Below are 16,501 nucleotides of genomic sequence, written 5' to 3'. Positions count from 1 at the left end.
CCGTGCGGTTTTGTTCTTTTTTTTGTTGTTGTGCTCCTTTTGGATCGCCCAGAATTGCCGGGTTGGTTATTGTGGCCATCCCAGCGTGTGTGTGCACGCGTGTTCCTGCCGCTCTGCCTGTCGAGCGCCCCTAACTTAAAAGCTGTTAGGAGAGTCACGGATCATTTTTTTGGAGGTGGAAATGAAGTCTCGTGAAGATCGATACATTTGAACGTGTCCGGCTGTGTTCCCTCATAAACCGTCGCGGAGGTGAAGCCGACGGTGACACGAGCGCCGCTTCGGTGCCTCGAGGGAGAGCCGGACCCAAACCGCCAGCGGTCACCGCACCTCCAGCCAGAAGCGGTCGTCTGGGGCTAGCAGCGGAGAAACAGGAACAAATGCATCGTTAGCCGTGTGAATAATATCTCGCTGACAAAATGCCACTGATAATGCAAAAATGCAACAGAATTCGCCGGTAACACTGTGCGGCGTGCAGCCTTAAGAGGAAAACAATGTTTAAGGTTGACGTTTCAGGCAATGGCGATTCTTCACAGTACACATTGGTCTCATTGAAATTACATCTTTTATTGTGTTGTGTGTTCTTAAGGGGGGTCTTACTTGATTGGTAACCCGGCAAATTTATTAAAGGGGATGTAAAAAAAAATTGCCATATATAGTGAGCGTCCGATGATGTCACAACACGTGGAGTCTATTCCACGACGTCACATGTTGTGTGACACCATCCCGTTGCCCGGCTCATTACCAGCCGTGATCAATCCACCGCTGGATGAATGCCTCCCCAATGAAATAATCAATGCTCGCGCACACAGTTCGATGCGCGAGTGTACTCACTGTTTGAAATCCACGTCATGTCGATGAATCGCCAGCGAGCGCCCCACTCGGTAAGGAGATCTGAGTGGGAGCCGCAGCCAGAAGGCGTCACACCCACAGTCCACAGTGAATCACTCGCCTGTCGGTGTGACTGCGCAGGCTCGCGAACTGACATCCACGTGCTCGTCCCTCCCAATCAACGGAGCGTCCCCTAGAGCCGGGCTTTCTCAAGCTCTCTTGTAGCCCGAGTGGTGACTGCACTGAAATCCATTGCAGAGTACATTCTCTTTTACGTCTTGCGTGGCCTTTTGCAGCCGATGGGCTCATTTCAGAGATTGGTACTCGGCAAACTGCTCACTCGTCTAGACAGATGGCAGTCTAGAGGTGGTGGTAAGATCGACCCTTTGAGGATACGGTGTCACTCTGGGCCATTTCCCCATCGGCCACCCGCTGTCGTTCTGTGTGCGTGGAGCCACAAGAGGGAAAAGCTTCCTTCGTCCGGGGTCGGCAGTGAGGTGGCTTGCTTGAAATCCAATCGGTAAATAAAACGCACGCACGCTCCACGTTGTACGACCGCGTCGCCGGTGAATGGGTTAAAGGGCAAAAGATGGCCGTGACGGAGCGGTAACAGCCGGCTGTGACCGAGGGCACGGCGTTCAAAATTACTCCGGCCTTTCCGCGCGCACTTTCAGCAAAATAATCAAAGCCAATTAGGCGGCCTTGTCGTTACACCGCGCGCTTAAATGAACTAAGCGCTGCCCCCATTTTTCTGCGCAACTCCGCTAAGTGGCGCCCGCGCACGCCGAGCGCCCTGCTAATGTCGTGATCTAGCGGCCGATGGTGACCCCCGGGTGGCTCTCTGTCTTCCCTGTCACGATCGTGCATTTTCACCGGCGCTCGCCGACCGACCGTCGCGCCAAGCGGCCGCCCGTCTTGTCGACCGAGCTGCACCAGCGGATGATTGATGGAGCGGCTCCGTGGCCCCCGGCTACTGGGCCGCGATGCTCGTTCACTACTCAGCTCTCTCGCCGCCGCGTTCGTCCGCGGGCGGCCGGAGCACGAAGTGCTGGCAGCGAGCGCCTCGCCACCCTGCGCCCAGCTGCACACTTGGGCAGAGTGAACCCAGTGCTCACCCTAATCAGCTGCCAGGAACAATTGCCAACGGTGTTGTTCACCCTGGTTACGAACTGAAAACGCGAATCCAGAAGTGTAGTGCAGTCTGATAACTGCTGTTTCAACAGCCGTTCGACACTAAGCGACGTCACCAGGGCGCTTGTATCGGGCTAAGTGCACCTTGAGACCACGTGAAGTGTCGAAGGCTCGCTGCTGGCGAGAGGTGATGGGGCAGAGCCAGGTGTTATGGGTTGACTGATTGCTCGCGAAAGATAAAGACACACACTGGGATCCCCCATCTTGCCATGTAGGCTCTTGAGAGAGGTGCTGTTTGTGAGTACCCATTAAGGCTCGCAAGGCACGCAGTGAGTGCACTAGGGGATGATGCGGCTAGCACCCCATGCCATGCCCCAACGGTGTCCAGGTTCTCATTGTGCACCAAGTTGGCCTCGAGGAAGTCACGGGTAGCTTCAGTGACCAATGGTCCATGTTGTGCGTGGCCTGCGGTGACATATTTAGATTATTTTGCTGCTATAAATTTCTAAATGATTAGCCACTTTGTGGAGCTATCATTTGTGGCCAGGTTGCTTTTACAAAATGAATTAATACCTCAGTGGGCTTTGTCTGGTAGGATGGGGATGGTTTAGTTTTATTTTAGTTTTTTGTGTGATTTGTTTGCCCACTCCTGTCGTGTTTTTGTATTGTTGTTGTAAAGTTTGTGCCCCTTGCCCCTACTGGATATTTGTGAAAAAGAGCTTTATAGCTCATAGAATTCCTCCAGTATAAATACATTTTCTGATTCTGATATGATTCACTGGGATTGTGTCACAGTGCGACGATTACCACTTGGTACCAGCCATCGGTAATCCATCTCCTCTCCAGCCCGTGCCGCTCGGCCACACACTCACACATCGGCCCATCTCTAGCCTGTGCCGTGCCCCCGTGTAGCCCCCGTATAGCCTGCACAGACTGTTGGGGCAAATGCTGTTAGCGAGCACCTATGAAGGTTGGCACAGCACACGATGGGGTGGGTTGCCAGCACCACACCAGACCGCCTTTGTCTCCCTAGGGGCGATGTTTACACACCACACCAGATATTCATTTGAAGCTGAGTCCACCTAGGGGAGGCCCAGGACCGGTTCAGATAATTGTCACTCGTGTTGGCCATGAGCAGGAATCGAAATCGTGTCGCCGGGTTCGTCGTGCAGTGTGCTAAACACTACACGCCCGCTCCCCACTGCACAATATTCTCACACACACACACACTGTGGTGGTGTAATGGCTTTTATTGTTGTGGTGACCGAGACCTCCCTTACAAGTGAGAATCTACCCAGGCCTCTGGTGTTCTCGCCCGGTCACACCAAATAGAGTGCTCGCCCGGTCACACTCGGTCACCTTGAACCCGTTGCGAGCGTCCTTGCCGCGCCGCCCACACGCGCACGCGAGTCGTGACCGCGCGCCGTTGCCCCCGTCCCGTGCAGGCCCCGTCGGGCCCGGCTCCGGGAGCGGCCCCCAAGTCGGGCGGCGCGGGCGCGCCCAAGCTGCGGCGCACCGTGGTGAGCCGTGTGCACGAGGCGGTGAAGGCGGTGGCGCTGTGCCACAACGTGACGCCCGTGTACGAGCGGCACGGCGCCGCCGGGGGGGCCGCGCCCGCCGAGCCCGAGGACGCGGAGGTCGACCAGGACCTGAGCGACGAGAACCGCGCGTACCAGGCCTCCAGCCCCGACGAGGTGAGCCGCTGCCGCTGCCGCTGCCGCTCTACGTGGCCCGGCGCAGCGCGTGGCCGACGGACCGCGACGCGTGTTTGCCTGTCATACGGTTTGTTCTCCCTGAACGCACGTTGCTTTCACGATGCGAATTGGATGTATAACGCGATGAATGTGTTGGAGGGACACTTTTTTTATAACGTGCATGCAAGTTGGATAGAACGCGATGGAACGAACGGAAGTACGTCGCGCGCGAGTAGGAATAAGCGGTTGTACGGCTGCCTCGGCGTAGCGTCGCACGAGGCAGTGGGATGCTGCTGGGTGCTTCTAGATGCTACCCACGCGCCTCAGCCTTTGTTCAGCCTGCGTACGCTCCTCATGTGTTAATCGCGGACTGTGCTTTACCCTATATTATTTCCTATAACGAACTTTTTTCCATAATGCGGTGTTCTTCAGGAACTCCCACGTTAAAGGAGAACAGACCGTACATGACAGTGCAATGTTACGATAACAATCATAAGTTCGTACATTCGGTATTTGTGCGATCGTTTTATAAGTCTGTGTGTGCACAGGAGCGTCTCGTTGTACGCTTGTGTACGTTTCTACATCCGTATGAATTTGCTGATGTCAATATGAAGTTCTGTCTGCGTGTGTCGGCATGTATCTTTGTGTTGAGCGACGTCACACAGTGTTTCATTACTTTGCTTTATGGTCCGGGCTCCTGGGAATGTGCACCGTGAGTGACAAGTACCATCTAAATCTGGCCTGGCTGTCCTCACAGCCTAACGAGTGGCCGACACAATTGTGCAGTCAACAAAGGCAGCCAAGCATGGTTCCCCACCACTCCCCCCACTCCCCCCATCCATCCCCCACCCCCATATAGCACGGCGGCCTTAATAGGTGTTCGCTAACAACGCTGGCCCAGTAGCGGTCTGTGAGGCTACTTGGGGATCTCTTTGTTGAATGCACACGCGCGTGAGCGTGTACGCGAGCGAGTGAATGTATGCGCACGCGCGTGCGTCCGTGTGCGAGTACGTGCGTGTGCGTGTGTGTGCGAGGCTCTGGCGTAGGCTGGGAGTAATTGGGGGGGGGGGGGTGTGTGTGTGGTGAGCGCACGGCACAGTTCACATTAAAACCCCGAGCGCATTGAATTCCCGCGCGGTGCCTCGGCCGCCGCCACCGCCATCCGAGACGCTTTCAGATTCGTGTCCTTTTTGTTGTTTGATTACAAAGCTATGAGCTCATTTTGGCATTTTCCCACGGACGGGAGAGATCCCCAGCGACCCCTCCTGTCCTCCCTCCGGTACACTCAGAAATTGTTCAGGGACCCTTAATCCTGGCATAAAGAAGTTAATTAACAGCCGGGGATTATGCTGTTTCAAGTGGAAATATCTACAGATGCAGCCGAACTGCAGTGACTCGCTCCCATATATTTACACGTGTGTGTGTGTGTGCGCTTGTGTGAGTGAATGTGTGTGTGTGTGGGTCCCGGTTACGTGACGGTCAGCACCCGGGGTTACCATGGCAGCAACTCGGGTTCATTTCAGCAGTGATAATGGCTACGTGACCCTGGCCTGGGAATCCCTTGAGTTAACTCATCATAATGTGGGTACAAGGTCTGATCGTCCGCACGTCGGCAGGGGGTGGAAAAGGTCCCAACCAGCACTGCATGTGATATATATAATCGGGGACGTTTGGCCAGCTCCAAGAACGAGCGAGTTGTTTGCACGACAGAACCGAGTCGTGTCGGTGGGGCTGCGTTTGCGTGCGGCGAGCAGGTGGCGCTGGTGAGCTGGACGGAGAGCGTGGGCCTCACCCTGGTGAGCCGCGACCTCGCCAGCATGCAGCTGCGCACGCCGGGCGGCCACGTGCTCACCTTCACCATCCTGCAGGTGTTCCCCTTCACCTCGGAGAGCAAGCGCATGGGCATCATCCTGCGGGTGAGCGCACGCACACCTACGCACGCTTGCCCCGGGCACCTTCACGGTAGGAGTGGTTTTCTGCTGGCCGTATTTTGAGACGAGCTGGAACCAAACCGTGATTCGCTGGCCTCGCAAGATGTCTGAATCTGGCTCGGGGAGCCAAGCAGGGCCAGGGGCGGGGCTTAATGATACATCCATTGCCCGTGACGTCAGAGCTACAGCTCAGCTTTTGCAGTGGGAAAATATCGCCGGCGCCTCCTAAGCCGCGCCAGGCTGGCTTGGCATGGCCCCGGTGTAGCTCGGTTATGCAGTGGAAAAGTACCATGAGTGATGTACGTATGTTTCTTCTTTTGCACCGTACCTAGCCAACCTTGTTAATTGGAGGTGCAGGGGAAGAACAACAAAATAAACACGAATGGCATTTCTAAACAAATTCGTTTTCAATCTAGATTTTAAAGTGCACAGCAGAACAATCTGAAAACAGAGATGTGCTTCCACGAAGCCATTGGCACTACAAACACTGGCAGATGAGAGGCCACCGCTCAGGGTCTATCAGCCACCAACCCCTACACTGGGACACGAGCTCAGAGAAATCCCAGCAGCAGAATGCGACTTTTTGAAATCCTGACCAAACCGTGGATCACATTCTGAGCCATTTTTAAGCTCATAAATTCACAGGATCCATTGAAGACATCATTCAACATTCCCCCGAGGCTGTGCGTTGGCGATCCGACCTGAACATGGACCTATGGGTGGCTGTACAAAACCTCGCCCCAAGAAGGAGGAGAATTGGGGAGAATGCTCAGATTTGCATTGCGAGCTACACGAGTGCCACACAGTGGCCACCGTTGGTAAATGCGCCACGGGGTCTGTGGCGAGCACGCTGCCGTGCCCGGCTCGCTGCGCCCGGCTTGCTGTGCTAATCAGGACGCGTAGGAAGTGTTGCTGGAAATGACATCCCGCACGCGTTCACGGGCTCGCGTTCACGAACCCCGCGGTGCGGCGTCGCCGCTGTGCAGTGCGCGCAGGATGAATCGACGGGCGAGATCGTCTTCTACATGAAAGGGGCGGACGTCGTCATGACCAACATCGTGCAGTACAACGACTGGCTGGAAGAGGAGGTAAGGACGCTTCTGCACGAATAATATAATCATCACGTGCAAAGCCCCCGCACAGTATTGCTCACTCTCTAAGAGAGAGTGAACGACCGCAGAGGCGCCAAGAAGAACCACAGGCAAGCAGGAAGGCAGCCCACACGGTGAGCCGGCACCAACAATTGCCCAAGCTCTTCGGCCCTCTATATAGTAAGGCGTTATCGGCCAAGTAATGAGTGTTTACATGTGGGAGAAACCCCACACGAGCGATGGGGTATACACTCCGTGTTTTATCGTGTGTATCACGTATCGATGAGCTTTGTGTGCCGTATGTCTGGACGCTTGTTCCTCACAGCAAGAAGGCCCTGGGTTCGAGTCCCGGCTCGGGTGCCTTTCTGTTTGGAGTTTGTGAATTTAAATGCCACCGATTTGACAAATTGACACAGATTGGTGATTTCAGCCGAGGATGACGTTGTTGTCGCGAGTGAGCTAGCGGGTGAGCGAGAGAGGATGAGTGAGCGGGTCGGCGAGCGAGCGAGCGCGTGGGTGAGTGGGGTAAGGACCGCCCCTCCGACTGCACTCTGCAGGCGCCGTGCAGAGCGACGCGGGTGGCGTGTCGGCTCTCGGGCGGGGGGGGGGGAATGTTTCTCTGCCCTGGCGCGACTCAACGAATTGTTGCGATTCATGCATGACGATTTCATTCCGGGATCTGAATCAAAACTGAGAGAGAAACGGAGCCATCAGCCCAGAAGGAGTGATTTGGCTGCTATACATTTTCATGTGGTAAGCCACTTCGTCGAGCTATTATTTGTGGCCAGGTCGCTTCTCAGAAAGAGCTACATAGCTCAGTGGGCCTTACCTGGTCAAATAAAACATCGTTTAGTTTAGCTGCGGGGACAGCCAGCGCATCGCCGCTCCTGCTGCTACGATACCTACAGTACCTACAGTACCTATTCCGCCTTGCTTTGATGAACACACGCGCTCGACGGACGGTGGCCAAACTCCAGATCTGCCGTGGCACTCGGCCCGGCAGCCGCCAGTCGGATGCGAGCGGTGAAACGAAAGAGTCTTCTCTCAGGAAGGAAGAGATTCCAGCGGGCCGCGTCGCCGCCGATCGATACGGCGTTGATATTAAACTAAAATGCGACCCAACTGGGGTTTTTTTTTTGGGTTGTGCCTTTAAATGTGCGTGGGCGCCCGCAGGCAGGAGCCGGTGTCGCCGGGAGTGGCTGATGGATTGATCACTCGGCCCCGCGCTTAATAAACGCTTGATAAATGAGCCCTCGTGCTCTCCCCCCCGCCCCCACCTCCGTATATATACGGGAACCCGCTCTCCCCCACCCCCACTCTCCCCCACTCTCACCCCCGTGTATACGGGGGCCCACTCTCCCCTCACTCTCCCCCCACTCTCCCCCCACTCTCCCCTCACTCTCCCCCCACTCTCCCCCACTCTCACCCCACTCTCACCCCACTCTCACCCCCGTGTATACGGGGGGCCCACTCTCCCCCCACTCTCCCCCACTCTCCCCCCACTCTCACCCATGTATACGGGGAGCACACTCTCCCCCCCACTCTCCCCCCACTCTCCCCCCACTCTCCCCCCACTCTCCCCCCACTCTCACCCCCCCCCCCTCTCCCCCGTGTATACGGGGGAGCCCGCTCTTCCCCCACTCTCACCCCCGGGGGGCAGCGCTCACAATCGGTTTCGGACGCCGCGCCCCTGACGCGTGCAAGTGATTTCATGGCTGTTTGTTGCCCTAAAGGCCGCCTTGTTTTTTCACCCAACCCTCGCGCCACCGCCGCTGCCACGTCGTGTTCCCCGCGACCGACGTTCAGCAGCCAGGCTACGGCGCGGCCCCGAGCGGAGCTAGACCACCATATGGGATCGCGAGGCACGCTGCGTGCGACGCCTTTTCCACGATAGTTCTCCCACCTGCTTGAGCGTAGACGTCGAACCCAAGGGTTCTTTGCGGAGAGCTCGTCCGCCCGAGTAAGGGCCGCGAGAGGCACGGTGTGCCCATCCTCGGGGTGTCGCTGAGCGGCGCGCGTGTCGACCGCCAGACCAGAACCACACGAGGTGTGATACGTGTAGGCGCAGCTCGAAACGCCGCGGTGGCGAGATGTTAACTACCTCGCCTGGTATACAGGAGATCGTGGGTTCAATCCCGAGCCTGACGCCTGTATATTTGGAGTTTGCATGTTCTCCCCGTGGTCGCGTGGATGTTTCTCCGTGTCCACCAGTTTTTCCTTCCACATTTAGAAACATGCGTTTAGATTATTTGGCAGCTATAAATGTCCACATGACGACAAGCCACTTCGTTGAGCTGTCATTTGTGGCCAGGTCTCTTCTGAAAAAGAGCTCTATAGCTCGGTGGGCCTTACCCGGTAAAATAATAAATTAAAATAGAATAACACGCGAGGGTTCCCATCCGCGATGCCTCGTACCCAGTGGTCATGGATTATGAGGCCACCACACTGATGAGACGCAGTGAAGTCGACGCTTTGCCAATTCTTTTAGGTGGTTGTAAAAAAAAAGGCATCATGCTTCAATATTTGGTGATGTGTTGACAATTTTGCTGAAGTATGAAACAAAACTCGACCTGTGTGTATGACCTTTCATTTCCCCATATTGTGATTTGAACCAACCTTCGTCGACGTCATAAACTTGGCCACCGGTGTCTGCGCTCAGGGGAGGAATGTTGAAGTTCCAGGTCGCCCTCGACGCGCTACAACGCTGCACATCGCATTGTGCGACACGCCGTCGTAGACATTCTGACATCCCCTCGGGGTCCATTTAAAGCGGCCGCAGGTGGTTCCAGCTGTTCGCGTGAGTTGTTTGCTGGGCACCTGTAGACTCGTGGATAGCGTGCGTGTTGACTCGGCAAGGCCTCACGCTGTCGCCGTGAAGCCTGCTGCACCAGGAATGGCGGCCTGTTCCCAGGTGGAGCCTTTGATCCCAGTGGGGGCCGGATCGTCGCTGAGGCTACCTTGCGAGGGAACAATAATAGTCGTTGTGATAGCGCGCGCTGAATTCTCGCAGCGAGTCGCTAACGCAATTCGGAGGTGCCTGGCAAGGCCCGGGCGTCGCTCGCGTGCTCTGACCGAGTGCTCTGATGTACAGATGTCGTTTCACCTTTCTCGGTGAGGCCGCCGGTGAAGCCCTCGCTCGGTGCGTCTAGCCCAGGGGTCGGCAACTTGCGGCTCCACGGGGAACTGGAAGTCTAGTTCACCGTGGAAGTCCAGTTTACCGTGGGAGTGCAGTTTACCGTGGGAGTGCAGTTTACCATGGGCAGGGGTCGGCAACTTGCTGCTCTGGAGCCGCATGCGACTCATGAAGGACTCTTTGATGACGTTATTTATTAAGTACCACCGTCTCGTATTTTCACGCCTTCCGGCTCTTGAAATATTGGGTTTTTTAAATGTCTCTTCTTGTTGTTTGGGTTGCCAAACCCTGGTCTAGCCGGAGGAAGCTTATTCCAGACGCGGGGAGCGGAGGCTGTGAAGCGACGTTCCGTGAGCTCGTTACAGCACCGGCGGCGAGGTTGGCATTTGTGAAGTCGCCCGTTGTGTGCAGGCGTCGCTCTCCGGGCTCGGGGATCGTGAATGATAAACGCTGCGGCTGATGGTGAATTAGCGCCCAATGACGCATGGAGCCGAGTTTGCCTTGCCAACAGCCGATACCAGCGGCGTCAAGATCACACAGCGAGGTGGCGCGGTGGGGAACGCAGGTGGTGCATACGCCATTCAGTCAAACCAGAATACTTGGGTCTGTCCCGTGGCCTGTCAGCAGCGAGCCTTCCACACTTGATGTGGCTTGAACGCACCTAGCTTGGCGCAAGCACCGTGGTGTCGTCACCGCCGACCGGTGGTGGTGGGGGGCTGCTGCTGTTGATGAGGTGTGCGACGCCGAGGCTGACGGTGCCGCTGCTGCTGTGTGTGGCGCAGTGCGGGAACATGGCGAGAGAGGGCCTACGCACCCTGGTGGTGGCGAAGAAGACCCTCACGGAAGAACAGTACCAGGACTTTGAGGTAAGAGTACACATCACGCACGCACGTGCGTGTGTGTGAAGAAGGTGCATGGGTTAGTGCACTGCACTACAAACCTGGTGTGTTTGTGTGGTGTATCGTGATGTGTGTACTTGTTTGTGTGTCAATGTCTTTAATGTGTCTGTGTGCTCATGTCTCGGTGTGTGTGTCGGTGTTTTTGTCTCGGTGTGCATCTTTGTGCGTGTGCTTTGGTGTGTGTCTCTGGTTCGGTGTGCGTGCCTTTGTGTGTGTGTCTTTGTGTGTGTCTTTGTGTGTGTGTCTTTGTGCGTGTGTCTTTGTGTGTGTCTTCGTGCGCGTCTCGGGGGTGTGCGCGGGCCGGCGTGCCGCCCTCACATCCGTGTCCACCACGCCGTCGCTGCTCCCTCGCTGCGTGCAGAGCCGCTACAGCCAGGCGAAGCTGAGCGTGCACGACCGCTCGCTGAAACTGACGGCGGTGATCGAGAGCCTGGAGCGCGGCATGGAGCTGCTGTGCCTCACCGGCGTGGAGGACCAGCTGCAGCTGGACGTGAGGCCCACGCTCGAGATGCTGCGCAACGCCGGCATGAAGGTGGGGACGGCGGGGGGGGGCGGTCGCACGTGAGCCACACGCAGCCCCCACCCAGTAACCCACTTGGCAGCAGGAGGTGGAATCGCAGTGTGGATGTAAAAGTGAACCGCGCATGTCAACGCACTGTACACATGCTGGGACGTGCAGGGGCCCGGGGAGATGTACACGGAGACGGTGATGGGGTGGGAGACGGTGATGGGGTAGGAGACGGTGATGGGGTGGGAGATGGTGATGGGGTGGGAGATGGTGATGGGGTAGGAGACGGTGATGGGGTAGGAGACGGTGATGGGGTGGGAGACGGTGATGGGGTAGGAGACGGTGATGGGGTGGGAGATGGTGATGGGGTGGGAGATGGTGATGGGGTGGGAGATGGTGATAGGGTGGGAGACGGTGATGGGGTGGGAGACGGTGATGGGGTAGGAGATGGTGATGGGGTGGGAGACGGTGATGGGGTAGGAGATGGTGATGGGGTGGGAGACGGTGATGGGGTGGGAGACGGTGATGGGGTAGGAGACGGTGATGGGGTAGGAGACGGTGATGGGGTAGGAGATGGTGATGGGGTAGGAGACGGTGATGGGGTAGGAGACGGTGATGGGGTGGGAGACGGTGATGGGGTGGGAGACGGTGATGGGGTAGGAGATGGTGATGGGGTAGGAGATGGTGATGGGGTGGGAGACGGTTATGGGGTGGGAGACGGTTATGGGGTAGGACACTTTTGGACAGATAAAAACTTGACACTGTCCAGGTGCCTTCAAAGATTTTGCACGGTGAAGAGACACACAGTGAGAGGCAAGGGAGAAGAGGAAGGACTTCAGCCCGGATTCGAACAGGATGCGGAGTCACCGGTTGTGATGGGTCGGGGGTGGCGGCAGCAGTTGAGAGGCAAGGAGCTGCCATCGCGACGAGAGCGTGGAGGCGAGCGGAGCGATTCCCCTTTGCTGGCGATGCCGGCGATGACGCCGCTCCCCAACGAGGAAGCAGGGATGGTCACCCGCTCGTCCGCAAGGGTCACGATGTTCGGAGTGTGCGTCACAAACCGAAAGTCGCTCGTGAACGTGGAATTATGGGAGGTGGTGACGCGTGTGCCGCCCTCGGGTCGCAGATCTGGATGCTGACGGGAGACAAGCTGGAGACGGCCACCTGCATCGCCAAGAGCTCGCGCCTCGTGTCGCGCACGCAGGACATCCACACCTTCCGCAACGTGAGAGACACGCGCGCCTTGAGACACACGAGTGACACGCATCCTACTTGAGACGCGTGCTGTGGGTGTGGGGCCCTGTGTGTGACGCCCGTGTTGTGTTCCCCAGGTGAGCAATCGCGGGGAGGCGCATTTGGAGCTCAACGCGTTCCGCCGTAAGCACGACTGCGCGCTCGTCATCTCGGGCGACTCGCTGGAGGTGTGTGCCACGCCGCCACCACCACACCACCACTGTACCACCACCACGCCGCCACTACGCCGCCACCACGCCACCGCCGTCCTAGCGCTGCGCCACCACCACGCCACCACCGTGCCACCACCACTGCACCACCACCACACCACCACTGCACCACCACCATGCCGCCACCACGCCAGCACCGCGCCACCACCACGCCACCACCGCACCACCACTGCACAACCACCACGCCAGCGCCGCACCACCACCGCGCCACCGCCACACCACCACCACGCCAGCACCGCGCACGTTTGCTCTACCAAATTGAAGGTGCGACACAAAGAAGCACCTGGTCCCGTTTAAGTGGCGCGGTCACCATGGAAGCTGAGCAAGAGGTGGAGGGCGCTTGACCCCTTTGCCACGTTTAGAGGAAACGTGCGCTAAGAGGCTCGGCCGGGTAGCGCTGCACCCGCGTCCGCACACCGAGTCGGCACCGCTCACGTACCGTGTTCAAATCCTGGCCTTTGTGCCCCGGATTAATTGGCCGAGGTTCCCGCGTACGTCGTGAGCGGACATCTGTGGAAAAGAACCTCGTCGCAGCTCATCGGATTCCTCCAGTCTAAGCGAAGGTTCTGATTCGGAGTGCGGCGAAGGCGTCGGGCTGCCGAGCCGACGTCTGCGCTCTCAACTCCGCCGGGTAAACGGTCGTGGTGCTGCGAGGCCCGACACGCTGCGAGCAGCGGGCGGCGCACGGGACGCCGCGCGCACGCGCCACCCGGGGAGCGTGCGGCGGAGAGTTTGTGGACAGAGAAGACTCCTGGGGGAGGCGCGGAGGAGTAATCGCGATAAATGGACAATTGGTATTGGCGCTGTCATTCTTCTAGCGCAAGGCGAGCACAAACTGCTTTTTGAACTGGTATTCGAACTGCGTTTTGTGTTTAGTTGTCCTTCCCACGTTCCTCCGATGAGCACGGTTGGCTATGTACGGTGCGAAAGAAGTTCAACAGACATACGACGGCGCTATGTTCAATAGTCTGCAGTAGTCCCACAGTAGGAGGCGATGTTCTGCGTGAAATCTCAGTTCAGCGTGGGTCATCTTTTGAAGTTGACGCTCCCGATCCGGAATGAGGAAAAAGTTTCTTGAGAACTTTCTCTCCCCCCCCCCCCCCCCCCCTTTAGATTACGGCGCTCGACTTTTTTTAAACTATCGCCACGGACGAGCGGGTAGTCGGCCGGGCGGGCAGGCGGGCGGCCGGGCGGGCGGCCGGGCGGTCGGTCGAGCGGTAATTGAGTTTGTCGGCGGCAGCCAAGCGAGGGTTGGAGGGGGGCGGCCCTGACGGCTCCGGGCCCCGTGGCGGCGAGGAGGGTTTTTCTCCGGCAGCTGCCGCAGCGGCGGCAGCGGTCGCGGTGGCGGTGGCGGCTCGCGCTGCCGGTGAGATTTAGTGGCTCCGCAATGGGGGCTGACAGGCGGCCGGGGCTATTGATAAAAGTGTTAGCGCGGCGGGCGTGGGTCAAACCTCCGATGACAGGTTTGTCTGCCCAAGAAAACGTAGGCAATTTGTCTTCTTTCTGCGTCCAATCTGCGGCGTATTGACTTTCTGTTAGGCCTGCGCTTAGTGTGGCTGGGCTGGGGGTGGAGGGGGGGGGGCGCAGAGGGAGGGGGGGTGGAGGGCCGTGGGGGCGCGGAGGGAAGTGGGGGGGGGGCGTGGTGCATGGGGTGCCGAGGGGGTCGGGCTGGCGGCTGTTGAGGAGCGGAGGGGGACGGGGCGACTTGAGGAGCGTGACGAGCGAGGGGGAGGAGGAGGAGGAGGAGAGGGTAGTTTTTGTGAACACAACGACGGGGAGAACACTCGTCGCAGCTGAGGAGGCCGCTGGGTGGCTCAGAGGCTGAATGGCCCGATCCTGAGAGTGACCACCACTGTTAACTTCCCACAAATGCCAGTGTCTGGTTTTGTCACCCGTGGAGGGGATGATGAGCTGATTGACCCATAACTGGGATGTTAACTCGGACCCCTCCAATCGTCTGTCACTGTGCAACCATTTCTTTTAATACGTTTTGTCTTTTTTTTCATTTTCTTTCCGCTGAGTGAGAGCCAATTGAAAGTCTAATCCTGTGATTTTTCTTGGGAGGCCAGTGTCCACTGCCGTTGTTACCAAGGGCGGGTTGAAACAACCCTGCCGGAGTGGTGCGGGTGTGAGGCAGTCTGTGTGGGGAGCCGTAGCGTGGGGGTGAGTGCGCTGCGCTACGAACCCGCCGACTCCAGTTCGATTTCCGTCTCACGGGCAACATCGGTGACCAACATTCATTCCGGTCCTGAGCCTCCTCCCCCAGGTCGACTCAGCCTCAAATGAGTTCCTCGTACAATGTGTAAACATCGCCACTGGGGTGTGGTGCTGGTCACCACCCCCTCGTGTACCGTGTTGGCCTTCATAGGTGCTCGCTAACAGCACTTGCAAGCACTGCAAGGATACATGAGGGATCTTTGGTTTTGTCTTTGTGGTTCGAGCACCGGAGTGGTTCAGTCCCAGCAAACCTGGTTTCAGACCGGGCCGTGCCATCATTGGAAATTGGAAGCTGAAACTTGACCTGAATGTTACTGAGATCTACTCCCTCTAAAACGGTGGCGTTTGTTTTATCATCAGCAGTAGAGAGACAAAGGTGGTCGCGTGTGTGGTCCTCCCCTCACTCCTGCTCTTAACAGGTGCTCACCAACAGCACTAGCCCGAGCATTCTGGAGTACACAACAAGCGATCTTCGTGTGTGCGCGTTCACAAACTTGATAACGCGCGCGGGCTCGTGTGCGTGCACCGGTGTGTACATCGATGGGCGTACTTCGCGCCCACACGTATAAGCACACAAAGGCCGACCCGCCGCGCGGGTTGGAATATCCACGCCCCAGCGGTAACGCAGGCCCGGGCACCTTGGGAAGGGGTCACAGGTCGCGTGAAGCTCAGCCAAAGGTCGTCCCTCTGGAGGTGGCCAGCAACGAGCATTCGTCTTCATTAGCGTCACTCAGGCGTCGGGGACGCAGCCACCGCTGCTCCCCCTCTTATCTCACGCTCCCCCGGTGCCGCTCCGCTATTAAGGCGATCACCCTGCTCACCCACTACACATTTGGAACTCTCTCTTTATTGTGAGAGCGAGTGTGTCTGTGCGTGTGTTTATGTCTGTTATGTGTGGAGCGGTAGTGTGTAGCGGTTAGCGCGCTGCGCTACGAACCTGGCCACCCGGGTTCGATTCCCGCTCACGGCCAATACCGGTGACGATTATTTGAACCGGTCCTGGGCCTCCCCTAGGTCGACACAGCCTCAAACGAGTAAATGCTGTGGTGTGTGAACATCGCCACTGGGGAGACAAAGGCGGCCGGGCGTGGTGTTGGACACCCACTCCCTCGTGTGCCGTGCCGGCCTTCATAGGTGCCCGCTTACAGCACTTGCCCCAACAGTATGCTAAGGCTATACAGGGGATCTTTGACTTTGTCTTAGTGTGTCTATTTGTGTGTTCCAGTGTGTGTCTGTCTCTGTGATTGTATGTAGGGGAGTGGTAGCGCAGTTGTGAGCACACTGCTAAAAATCCAGAAACCTGAGTTCGGTTACCACTTACAACAGAGGTCTCACTCCAAATCAGTCTGATTATCTTCTCATCGGCTGTGCAACGCTGTGCGCAAGCTGCTGGGTCTGTTGCTCCACGTGGAGCTCTTGGTCATCTCAGCCAGTTATTCTCTCCCTGCCCTATGCTTACAAAACGCGAATTCCTTTTCATAAACACCTCCACTGGCTTGGCATTTTGAAGCTGACCCGTCTACGATGCATTCTGGATTTAACCAGACTAAAAAATCTGGACACAGTCCGTTCAGTAAGCTCCTCCGGCAGGCGAGGCTGCATTGGC

General features: G+C 57.4%; 2 protein-coding genes across 5 annotated transcripts in view; both read left to right on the top strand.

Annotated features, from left to right (window-relative positions):
* Positions 1 to 16,501, top strand: part of PDCD5 (programmed cell death 5) — a 483,454-nt gene that overhangs the window by 380,738 nt on the left and 86,215 nt on the right. The gene's annotated exons all lie outside the window — the stretch shown is intronic.
* Positions 1 to 16,501, top strand: part of ATP9B (ATPase phospholipid transporting 9B (putative)) — a 112,661-nt gene that overhangs the window by 59,862 nt on the left and 36,298 nt on the right. For all 4 annotated transcript variants that reach the window (XM_061572142.1, XM_061572141.1, XM_061572140.1 and 1 more), the window contains 7 exons: positions 3,405 to 3,653; positions 5,408 to 5,569; positions 6,580 to 6,672; positions 10,591 to 10,674; positions 11,069 to 11,239; positions 12,342 to 12,440; positions 12,547 to 12,636. In XM_061572142.1, coding sequence (XP_061428126.1) covers positions 3,405 to 3,653; positions 5,408 to 5,569; positions 6,580 to 6,672; positions 10,591 to 10,674; positions 11,069 to 11,239; positions 12,342 to 12,440; positions 12,547 to 12,636 — 948 coding nt within the window. The remainder of the gene's footprint in view (positions 1 to 3,404; positions 3,654 to 5,407; positions 5,570 to 6,579; positions 6,673 to 10,590; positions 10,675 to 11,068; positions 11,240 to 12,341; positions 12,441 to 12,546; positions 12,637 to 16,501) is intronic.

Source organism: Lethenteron reissneri, chromosome 49 (genome assembly GCF_015708825.2).
Source record: "Lethenteron reissneri isolate LAM-NWPU_2019-01 chromosome 49, ASM1570882v1, whole genome shotgun sequence".
Taxonomy (NCBI): domain Eukaryota; kingdom Metazoa; phylum Chordata; class Hyperoartia; order Petromyzontiformes; family Petromyzontidae; genus Lethenteron; species Lethenteron reissneri.
The sequence above is the reverse complement of the archived record's forward strand: the minus strand, read 5'-3'. Positions and strand labels throughout refer to the sequence as shown.